This window comes from Erpetoichthys calabaricus, chromosome 9 (genome assembly GCF_900747795.2).
Source record: "Erpetoichthys calabaricus chromosome 9, fErpCal1.3, whole genome shotgun sequence".
Taxonomy (NCBI): Eukaryota; Metazoa; Chordata; class Cladistia; order Polypteriformes; family Polypteridae; genus Erpetoichthys; species Erpetoichthys calabaricus.
In genome coordinates, this window is record NC_041402.2 from 47,902,726 (window position 1) to 47,915,051 (window position 12,326).

At 35.8% G+C, this 12,326-nt stretch overlaps 1 protein-coding gene across 2 annotated transcripts in view; it reads left to right on the forward strand.

The window, feature by feature from the left end:
- necab2 (N-terminal EF-hand calcium binding protein 2) overlaps positions 1–12,326 on the forward strand; it is a 434,935-nt gene that overhangs the window by 39,693 nt on the left and 382,916 nt on the right. For both annotated transcript variants that reach the window (XM_051932366.1, XM_028809612.2), the window contains exon 2: positions 4,626–4,650. In XM_051932366.1, coding sequence (XP_051788326.1) covers positions 4,626–4,650 — 25 coding nt within the window. The remainder of the gene's footprint in view (positions 1–4,625; positions 4,651–12,326) is intronic.

Below are 12,326 nucleotides of genomic sequence, written 5' to 3' on the forward strand. Positions count from 1 at the left end.
ATTTATGCCAAAAATTAAAAACAGGGACATAATTATTACAATTATTATACTTATTACTTCCTATGTGCAATGCCTTACATTTTTGTAAGGTTATGACTCGCCGTGACAGTAAATTGGAATAAGATGGTCTGAAGGTGCCTTGTTATGTTATGGAATTGATAAGCCATTCAGTCTAACATATCCTATTGTTATTAAAATATAATATGTGTGATCCATCGCTCCATCCATTCTGAACCTGTTTAATCCAAAGCATATTTGTGGTGGAGAGGCTGAAGTCAATTTCAGACACAATGAGGCTAAAGCAGGATTCCATTCTGTATGAAATACCAGTTCATTAAGGGAGATATTCACTCATACAGAACCAACTGTAAGTTAGGTAGTTAGCCCCAGTGTAGGTGTTTATGTAAGAAGACCCTGAAATGGACCTGGACCATATACCAAGGTTGATTTCAGCATTGTGCCTAGTGTTACTAAGGTAAATTCTGGACCGTGTGACCCAGAATTAGATTACTGAAGTTTCATTATGTATGTATGCTTATATATATTTCAGGGAGTCTCCTAAAATGTAATCCTGGGAATTACAGGACATAAGCACTAATAGCATACAGTAGTTTTCAGTTAGAGTGTCCGTGGAATTGAATCCCACCTTAGATATTTTATATGGTTTTGAGCAAGTACTGTAAGTCAAGTCCATTTTCTCACTAGTTCTCCCCGTCCACTTAGTGTGAAAGCACCTCTCTGGCCTTAAAATGAGTCCGCCAACAGTAGTAATCGCGAAAACCCCTTCAGGCCACACACAGTATCATCAAATGTCCTGTCTGTTTCTGAACTTTCTGCAGGGAAAGATATCCTTACTGTTTCTGAGCCATTCTTCATTATTGTCCAGTTTTGACTGACAATTAGCTAAATTGCTGAAAAAGTGAGCCCCTTTGAATGTGTGGCATTATCATAATGAAGTGCAGCTTTTCATGCAGATTTGATCAGACAAGACCCATACTCACCTGTGCAGGAAGTAATACTGAGAATATCATAATTCTAAATGTCATAGTCATTATCCTAACTTAAGAAATGTTTAATGGTTAGAACAATCTAAGCTCTTAAATGGTTATTCAGTTTTACCTTATTTTGAGCCTAAGGTTTGGCATGTTTTAATGAAACTGAGAACAGAACAGCAAAGCCTCTATGCAGCATCAATAAAGTCAAGTCTTTGGGATTATAAACCTATTGAAAGTTATACATTATGAAATGACAAGATAGGAGCTGTTATTTTAATTACTTTTGCACCTTTTTAATCTTTCTTTGATGCCATTGTGAACCTGGAACCACTTAAACACCTCCTCCATCATTCAACAGATTGTCCATAATGCTGTGAGAGGCACTATTTCTGATGCTAAGTAAGAAGAGTGTTAATTTTCTCTACATAAACAGGCAACACTCTATTATGATGTGAGGACAGAATTTTTCCTCAGTCGGTTGTCTCTGGATACAAATGAACACAATTATATTGCTATCAACTAAATAACTCTTCGAGGTTGCGACCTCTGGCTGTCGTATCATTCACAATAAGTTATTTAAAACAGACAATGGAGCAAAAAGGACAAGTCCATGCTTTATCAAATCTGCTTAATTCAGTAATCCAATTTATGATCATTTAGCTCTTGAGAATATTTATTATGTACTATAAAGTATTTCTCAAAGTAACAAGGAAAATTGTGAATCTTCAGCTCTGCAGGCTCCTGTGCATATATGTTCACAAAAACAATGTCATGAAAGCAAGAAGCTTCTTTACACATAAACATATGCATAAAATGCATGGAATTTTTAAAGGGAGGCTATGTATGCTTTTTTTCCAGTTTTATATAATACTAGCCGTACCCCACAGCTCCGCCCGTGTAGTAGTGAAATAGGACAGTGAGGAGGGCTCTGCTCGGCTCTCCACTCCTGACGTCACGCTTCCCCCTTACCTCGGCCCACAGTCTCTGTCTAGGATTATTGCAAATATATTGCTCCTGCAAGCAAACTATGATTCTTAGTATGATGAAAGAATTCACAAAATCAACTGGAATGTTCAAGCAAATTATAGAAAAAAACCTGATCAAAATCCGTTAACTAGTTCACTAGCTAAGCGGAGGTAAGGTATGCCCCGAGGCTGGTGTGTGACTGAAGAAGGCCAATTTGTAATATTCTGATATTTCCTTTTGTCAGTTTTTGCTAACCTAAACTTTAAATGTAAACCTCTGATAGTGTACTGCTTACCTTTTTACCATTTTAGGCCATTCATTGAATTTGAACCGATTAAATTTGAAGAAAAATTGGAAAGACTGAGGTATTATAAAATTTTTTGACTGGTAGTATATATAACATTTATATATAATATATATTGTCACAATAATAGTTAAAAGACATCAAAAAAAAAGTTTGGGGTAGCCACCCGTATATTGTGCCCTGGCTGCAAATAGGTAATTCATCTGTGAGTTGTTCACAAGTCTGAGTCCAAAACAGAACTCATTATAAGGTTGTAAAGATGGCGGCTTTAAAGGAGTAGACAGGAAGTGACATCATCAATGCTGCCGGACCCAGAAGTGATGCCATCTGGGCAAGAAGTAACGTCATCAATGGTGCCAGAACCGTGCAGGATTTCCTGTGGATGGTCTGCAGAGGACTGAGAGAGAAAGTCACTCTTATTCAGGCACTTTAGCTGCCTCCCAATCGCACGTGTGTGACAATATATATATATATATAATATATAATATATATATATATATATAAAATAAATATATATAAATATAATATATATAAATATAATATAAAAAATTAGCTTACAACCTGTGGTTAGAAACTGGCTATAAATCTACTGATGCCAATGCCAAAGGCCAATTGCTGTTTCCCAGGAGTAAGAAAATCGAATGGATGACTTAGATCTTTAGTGATGCTGTTTGCCTTTTTAAAGCAGCACATGTAACATATGTGAAGTACCATTCACAAATTAAGTGAAGTCAAATGAAAATGAAAGCAAAAATATCCACCAAAAAATGATTTATATAAAGTAGCTAATTCACATTGGTGTTTAATACTGTGACTGTGTTAAAGGTGGGTCTTTTGGAGCACTAGGGACAAGGACTCTGGGCAGAGAGCAGTTCAAAGAATACAGGAAGAACAGTTATATGCTATCCATTCATTGATTGTTTAGTAGGTATACAGATTCCACTTCTTCAGGTGATAATAGTTGTGTGTGTTGTCAAAAGACAGCAAGTGCATACAAATATTAATTATTAGCTGTAGATTCATAATGGGAAGTTGTTTATAGAAACAAGTTGGTATATATGAATAGGACAGAGCAATTAAATCACCAACTGACAGGTCAATATAGTACAGTTGTTGTATTGACTCAGTGCTGATATTTAAACATTAAATGATGTAATGACACGTAAACTTCCTTCTTTACGGCACATTAGGCTGTTCAAGTTAATCCAAATCAAGAAGAATCAACTTTCAATTCTCAAAATAGCAGACATAAAACATAACATATTGTGAACCGAATTTGCAGTAAAAACGTTTGTGTTAGGCTATAATGGCATACAGTCCTCATGAAATCTAATGAAATGCCATCTCCCATGTAGCGTACTAAAAGGTGTAAATAAAAACCCTTTAAAGTGATAATCCTTATAAAGTCTGTACAAGCATTAGTAACTTACATAGAACAGTTTATAAGCTCTACATACAGTATATACAGTATATATTGTGGCTTCTACGGTCACTATTAAGAAACTCCACACCCAGACTATAGCTAAGAAGAACAAACAATATAAAAATAGTTTTCTTAATAGCAAAAAATGTGACAAGGGAGGATTTACGAAAACAATCAAGAGTAACCAGTTTATACAAAATACTGTGCAAAAGTCCTAATAGCTTGTTAATAGGCCATAGCATCTGTTGCAGGATACCCTGTTCCTCTTTCACTGCACCCTAGTCTTTTTTTCATGATTGGGTTGTTTGACTTTTTTCCACCTTGGAGGAATGGCTTTTTAACTGCAACTCCTCCATGAAGACCATTTCTGATAAAACTGTTCTGGTCTATAGATAGGTGTACCAGAATCCTAGTGAGGTTTCTATTAGTCCTGCGCCTATAGTGGTGCTGGATATCTTCCGATTTTGAAGGGAAGTAGGCTTGATGTAATTCTTGTTTGCTGCACTTGGTTTCCCAAATTGTTAGTTTGGGAGAGACCTTGATGATGTCAGGTAACAGTCTTTGTGTTTTGCTACTATGTTCACTTTTGCCATTTAAGATTCGCAGGTTGAACCATCACATCTTCTGTAACTCACTTTTGTTGTATGGTTGTCCCTTGCCCAGTTATAACCCTACACCCTTTCTGTTTCATTTCATTTCATTTTTGTACAGCCTGCACTATGTCATTGATCATTAGCACTAGTTTGTTAAATTTGTTTAATCAAGTGCAGTATTTGCTATGTAACTAGAAAGATCTCACATATTGTGGAAAGTGGTCTATTACTTCATAAAGTGTTTTGAACAGATTGACCAAAATTGATCAGCTGAATCTATTGTATGTTATTTTTGGGTGACTTTTTTGTTCTCACGTTTTATGTTTTTTGTATTTTTTTTACAGATATTTAGAAGAGCAGACAAAAATGGTAAGTAATGCTCATTCATTTCTGACATCACAAAGTAGTTTCTTACCTCTTTTAGTGCCTGCTGCTGTTATTTTACATACGACAAGGATTGTTCTGCATGATATGAAAGGACCACTCTGTTCTTTGGGAGTCTGGAAGTGACTGGTAAAAGTTAAAAGAGCTGCCTTTTTAAGTAGCTCCTCTGCTTCTGACTTTACTCACAAGTGTCACAAGCTGTACTTATGTCCCTATACTAAACTCTTATATCCCATTCTCAGCAATCTCTCATTCTCCATGTCTGGATGTGGGGTATGTCACTTCAGTAAGTTTAGCTGTTTGCCCTCTGGTGGCTAAAGCCCAAAGTGTTTTAAAGCACAAAGTTTGTAAGGTCATTTGCTTCTCAGGTCCAGCATCTTGGGTTTGAATCCTGCAGCAGTTTGTTATTCATGAGGATTCTCCTTATGTAGGCTGTTGTGAATGTTTGTGCTGTTTTTGTTTTAGTTATATTTACCATCTCCCACTGTTTGGTATTGTTTTCCATGGTGGCAATCATGTTGTTTAAATTTCTGAGTTGTTTGCCTTTCCATGATTCATGTTGTGCTGTGTGTGTTGTCACTAATAGGTATCTCTATTTAAAATGGTGCCATGGGAGCTCAGGTTATTCTAGTTTTGGGATGCAACAAAAAAGCAAGAATTTGTGCTTGTAATTCTTTCACACTTAGGATTTTAGCAAAAACTCAGATTTTAGCAAAACCCCTCTGTCTGTTTTTCATATACTATATTGTTTCCTGCCTTTTGGGATGTCGAAGTTTTGCAATCCAAAAATTATTAGCCTTTAAGGCAGCCATTTTAAATCTTAGCACAGTAACCAGCTCATCGTTGAACTGCACTGAAGACATAACTTGATGGTGACATGGATAGGTGAGTGGAAAGTCACGTTACTTGAAATTTCTTGTAATCAAAATTTAATTGTCAGGATTTAAACATCAGTAAAAAGGATAAATGTTGTTTTTTTGCCAAGACACTACATTAACAAGAGAACATGCAATTGCCATTTGTCTAACCTGCAGTTCACTGCTACTTTTACTTTTTTATTTTATTTATTTATTTTTTCACAGCTGTATATTTTACTTTGTGCTAGTCCTTTGCCCCAGTTATCTTCCATTTATCTCATTTGCCTGCAAGTGTGGGAACTCAGATTAATTTATAGCCCTCCTGTGCTGTGGCCATTAATTAGGACCTTTGTTATCTGAGGGAGTTTTAAAGCTGTTCTTTGCCTTCCTGTACTGGCATCCTTTTTTCTTTAACCATTTTGCCTTTGCTTCTCTGCCTTTGGCTTTTGCTTTTGGTATTTATGATTTTGTATGTTTGGCTCTGAAGTTAAATATCTTATAGTTTTCAGTTTATTAGTCTTCTTAATTTTAAATTTATCCATTTCATTTTAGAATTTTTACATGTTTAGAGTTTGGATTCTTATTTGATTTATTTATTTATTTATTTTAAATTTAATTAATTTTTATTGTAATCATTCCATACAAATAGATCAATTTATAACCAAACAAATTGAAGAGAAATCAAACCCCACCCCTGAGAAGGAGAGCTTAGCCAAAGGAGAATTGCTTAGGGCTTTTTAATAAGACAACAATAAGCAAAAGAAAGGGAGAAATAAATATATATGTAAATAAGAGATGGAGAAGGGAATTAAATGCGGTTATAGTTATTTCTCTTATTCTAAAATAATATTGATCAGATCCTGCCAGGTTTTGAAAAAATTTTGTACAGATCCTCTAACTGAGAATTAGATTTTTTCCAATTTCAAATAATATAAAACATCGCTTTCCCACTGACTTATCAGAGGAGAATTAGGATTCTTCCAATTTAACAGAATAAGTCTGCGTGCCAAAAGTGTAGTGAATGCAATCACCGTTTGCTTGTCCTTTTCCACTTCAAGTCCATCTGGAAGAACACCGAACACAGCTGTTAGTGGGTTAGGAGGGATTGTGATACCAAGGCTGTCTGAAAGGCACTTAAAAATTTTGGTCCAAAATGATGTTAGTTTGGTGCAGACCCAGAACATGTGACCCAGTGAGGCAGGAGCTTGGTTGCAACATTCGCAGGTTGGATCTTGCCCTGGAAACATTTTGGACAGTTTTAAGTGAGACAGATGAGTTCGATATATAATTTTTAGTTGAATAATTCTATGCTTTGCGCATATGGAGTTCGAGTGAATTCTCTGCTTTGCTACCTTCCACTCCTTTTCTGATATATTGATTAAGAGATCTTTTTCCCAATGTCTTCTTGGATCTTTGAAAGGTAGGGACTCTAATAGGATTTTATATAATGCGGAAATGGTGTTTAATTCCTCGAAATTGAGCAGTATTTTTTCCAGCATTGTGGAGGGTGTGAGGTGGGGGAAATCGGGCAATTTCTGTTTAACAAAATCTCTAATTTGAAGATAATGAAAGAAATGTGCAGCTGGGAGGTTGAATTTTGAACGTAATTGTTCAAAAGATGTAAATATGTTGTCTATATAAAAATCTCTGAGCATTTTAATCCCAAAACTTTTCCAGGTATTAAAAACTGGATATGTTTGCAAGGGTTGAAAGAGGTGGTTTTCTTGCAGAGGTGCCGCGGATAAAAGATTTTCCATTTTAAAATGCTTTCTAAGTTGATTCCATATTCTGAGTGAGTAAAGCACAATTGGGTTATTAGTATATTTGCGATAACTTGCATTTATTGGAGCGCTGAGCAGGGAGTATAAAGAAGTACTACAGGATTTTACTTCTATTGCGGACCAAGCCTGTGTATGTTCATTTATTTGTGTCCAGGTTTTTATGGCTTGTATGTTTGCTGCCCAGTAATAAAACTGAAAATTAGGTAAAGCCATGCCACCTTCTGTCTGAGGTCTTTGTAGGGTTGCTCTTCGGATATGTGGGTGTTTTGAGTTCCAAATGAATGAGGTTATTGTTGAATCTAATTGCTTAAAAAACAATTTATTGATATATATTGGAATGTTTTAAAATAAAAAAAGAAGTTTAGGAATTTAGTTTATTTGATTTAATTAATGAAAGTATTGCGTTTAAGAATGAATTGGGTGCACATAGTGTTTTGGTGATTTTTACCTTCTCATCTGGGAGAATCATAACAAGGTCAAGGCTGCGGCTATGTTAGCTGTTTGCTCAGAAAGTGACAGTGCTTTGTTTGACTTTTAGGTGAGTGAAAACAATTTCTTCAGTAATTTCCTTTGGTTTTGGTGTTTCAGGTTCAATCTGCCCTTTTGTTTTGGTGTTCTATCATTTGCCTACTCACTGTATTGGACTTGCTATTTTCAAGCATTTTTACCATTTTCCTCATAAAGATTCTCTGCCATTTGCATCCAATGTAGTGTTTTGATTGCATCTTTTATTTAAAACAAATCAAATGGGTTTTGACATTAGAAATTATGGGAAATTAACTTTTTAATATTTTCAGTTTATGCGATATGGGCTAATCCAACTTAACATTTTACATTATGCTTAGCTGTCTAAGCTTAGACTTTCCAAAATGTACCCAGCTTACTCAAAACCTGTGAAAGATGCCACAGGCATATGTATGGCTTGGCCCATTTTGGCATATTATTGTCTCCATAGATCTACATCCACTTGCTCCTGGCTAAACTTAATGACTCAATGATTAATCTAACATACTGGCATTTATTTAATTGATAGTGCAGCATTTAATTCTACTTGATAGCAAAAGCCCGTTGTCACTTCTGCCTTCACAGTTGTTTAGTGACATGTTGTCTTATATGGATTTCACTCAAGAAGATATAACTCAGCCATTCCTCAAAGAAAGCATGGTGTAGGCACTACTCTCCATTGTCTACCTTAGGGTAAGGTTCAAAGTACAGACTTGTTGGAGCAGAATGTTTAATATCTAAAATCTGCATTGCATTTCTATGGTATACTTGATCTCAGTAGTTTTTAAATTATTGTCCCTACAAAGCTTCACACATTTATTCATTTTCTGCATCCACTTCTATGGTTGTAATAATCAGAGTGCATCAAATGCAAAGCAGGAACAAACCCTTGATGGGGCAGCAATTGCAAGTCACATACACTCACCTGTTCAGTATAGATACATGATGAAGTGCTACGTTTATCTATTGTGCAGTCTGATACCCAACAGTACATACACCATTCCCTTGTCTCATGTTCATCTGTGGGATCTTATGTGACATTATTTCCAGGGCCCTGATGTTATACAAGATCCCTAGAATATATATATAAAAACAAACAAAATAACTTAAATTCCATAAAAGAAACAGGACTTGTGCTTCCCTGTTCATGCAAAACTGTATCTCATCTTCATCGTGACAAGCAGTTACTAATTTGGCAGCCATAGGCCTCACCTTACCCTTTCAAAGGTGTTATACCTCCTACCACCTTGTAGTTTACCTGGGGGGCTGCAAGTAAAGCATAATATACTACATTTAATTAATTAGTCTGTATTTCATAAATACAAAATATCTGACAGGAGTTCTAGTGTTAGTGATGAAACAAGTAGAAAAAGCAATTGGTGTGACAGGCCTTGATGTTTTGTGTTTATGTGTTACCTGATCTGAATAAGGTGTTACTGTGAAAAGACTAAAACCCTTTAGTAAAGTTGCCTTGTCTCTGGAAGGTGTCCATTTACTGGATAACTATTGACTCATGATCCTGATATGACTTACTAAACTACCCTGCCTTAAAGAAGTCCAGCTAGAGAAGGGTCTTACTAGAACTGAGTTGCGACTCACAAATCATTTCACTTCTGATCTTTACCCAAATGTAATGAACATAGTCCTCCTTTTAATACTCCTTTTGCATTCTAGTTGCACTCATTTGTCTAAGTGAGGCATATCTGAGGTTTGTTTTCTGTTTTTCCCCATTATTGAGCTCTTTAACCAAGATGTAACTGGGAGGTTTTTTCCCCAATTCCCAAGTATTTAACAAAAAATCTCATTATAAAAATGAACATATTAGGTTTTTGATTGTCCATACATATCTAACCATCTAAACCATTTTCAAAATCACTAAATCTAGTCCATTGTTTGTACATCTAAATGTCAGGAAATGCAAAGGTGCAATAGCATACTGCTGGAAGCCATCGTGTGGGAATGGGGTGCTGAGGGTGCTGCATCACCCTCAATTTGAAGGCACAGCACCTGAAGTTTTTGAAAATGTTATAAAGACCTTAAAAAGTAAAAGAAAGCCAAATTGAAGATACTGTCAGTTGGTAATTACTAAACTATTAGACTGAAGTACAGAAAGTTATCTATTTAGATAATTTGTTTAAAGAATGTATTCCATACATCTGAAAAACTGTCAAGCAACACCCTCTAATAGGCATCAGAAGGCAAAAGCAGAGTTTCCTCCTGTAGCTCTTTCTTTACTCTTTAATAACTGATAGACAGCACATAGAGTTTGTATAACTAATCTCTTAGTGCTTAGTTATTGATTTTGTCAGTCATTTACCATTTATCTATATCTTGAATGCATCACTTAGGTACTTCATTTGTTTAACTTAGAGCCTCATGAACAAAAAAACAGCACTTTAAATTTCAAATATTCTAAGTTTTTATTAATAATATAAATAAATAACTCAGTTCAATACACATACAAAAATATATTCTTCAGTTAATTTGTTAAACTCACTTAGTAAATTACTTAAATCTTTCAATGCAGTTTTATACCTTCTCTTTCTATATTTACTTATCTTCCAAATCTTAACATTTCATAAAACCTCTTTTATAAACTTAATATGCTTCAGGTCTCCTCATTTTCAACTATATGGGCACACACACACCCATACCCAACAACTCATAGTTATTAACCAGCAAAATAGTGTATCAATTGAAAAACAGAAATATGGTGGCTCTGAGGCTAAGGATCTGTGCTGGTATCCCGAAGGTTGCCGGTTCAAATCCCCGTCACTGCCAAAAGAGATCCTACTCTGCTGGGTACTTGAGCAAGACCCTTAACCTGTAATTGCTCCAGCGGCGCTGTACAATGGCTGACCCTGCGCTCTGACAAACTAACAAATTCCTAATACAACAAATTGTATAAGGCAAAATAAAGAACAAAAAAAAAAATGTTGCTGGCCTGGGCATCACTTGAATGTGTAGTGGCAATATATATTTAAATTGTTTCTTTACTGTTTTCATAACAAACGCAGAAGAAAATGAATACTTAGAAGTAAAACAATGTTTTACATTTATACCATAGGCCCTGAAAACACGTTCTGAAATTCCTTGGTTGCTGGAGAAGCTTTTGGCTTTTTCCAAGACACCCAGAGCACTGTTTCGTTTCACTTCCTTCATTCCTTAACTCAATCAGAGCAAAAAGCTCAAATGCATAATGTGAAAACTCACTAGCAGTAGTAACAGTCAAGATGCTTATGTCAAACAGTGATTTAACTGTTTCAGACTTTTTTAAAACTAAATGAATTAGAGACAAAGTGAACTTCAGCAGCACTGCATTCATAATATGATAGACCTAAAACAAAATTGTTACTTTCTAAAAACACATTTTACAATTTTTCATATGCATAATGTATCCATTATCAAACCAATTTAATCCACGGGGTTGCTGAGAGAAGAAGAGCCTGTCTAGTCACCATCAAAGACAAGACAGGAATCAAACCTGAGCACACTTAGTTTTAATCTCAAAATATTATATATTTATCTTCAAACCTCCCCTCAAGGAAACCACAGCCATTCCATGTATTTGTTAAATTCACTAACAACACAGTTACTGATTTAAATTAATGAAGTAGTGACTGGCCAAAACAGGTATGCTAGTGGTACAAATTCACAAATCAATGGGTATGCTTGGTGGTAATTACAAACACTGTGGTGCCTCTAGGAGAGTTTTAGAAATGGCTAAGCTAATATTGTTTGTAGAAAGTAGTTTGTATCAACAAGGCTACAGTGAGTGACTAAACTAGATTTCCAAAATATCATAAAAAATGTTAACATAAACTGGACATGTTGAAGACAGGAAATGCTGTGATGGCCAATACTTAAAGGTCACTTCCTTAAGAAACAAAAGGTAATCCAGTAAAGTGCTTGCTCATCTGGGGCCTCATGTATAAACGGTGCGTATGCACAAAAATGTTGCGTACTGCTGTTTCCACATTCAAATCATGATGTATAAAACCTAAACTTGGCATAAAGCCACGCACATTTTCACGCTAGCTCAAACCCTGGCGTACACAAGTTCGCCGCTCGGTTTTGCAAACTGGCGGCACCCAGCGTCAAAGCAGTGCTACTGTTCCTGTGTGGTTTCCCTTTCTTTTTTAGATCCACTTCCCTGACGCGGCTTTATAAATACACTGAAATTAACCGCATATTGTTTATTAGTTTAAGGCATCTGATTGTAATTAACCTGTAACAATATAATGGTCCATGGAATGCCAAACTATTCCAAATACCATAGCTGCTTTAGTATTGTTACTTTCACTACACCTTCTTCTTCTTCTTTCAGCTGCTCCCGTTAGGGTTTGCCACAGCGGATCATCCTTTTCCATATTACTCTCACTGCACCACTCAGAGTATTTATATTACTGTATCTGAGTGGGGAATCACAGCTCTACAGTAGCTGATCAGAAAGATAATTATCGGCATACAGCATTTAGCACACGCTGCCTCAGCCATGCTGCCTATTTGAAATGCTCCC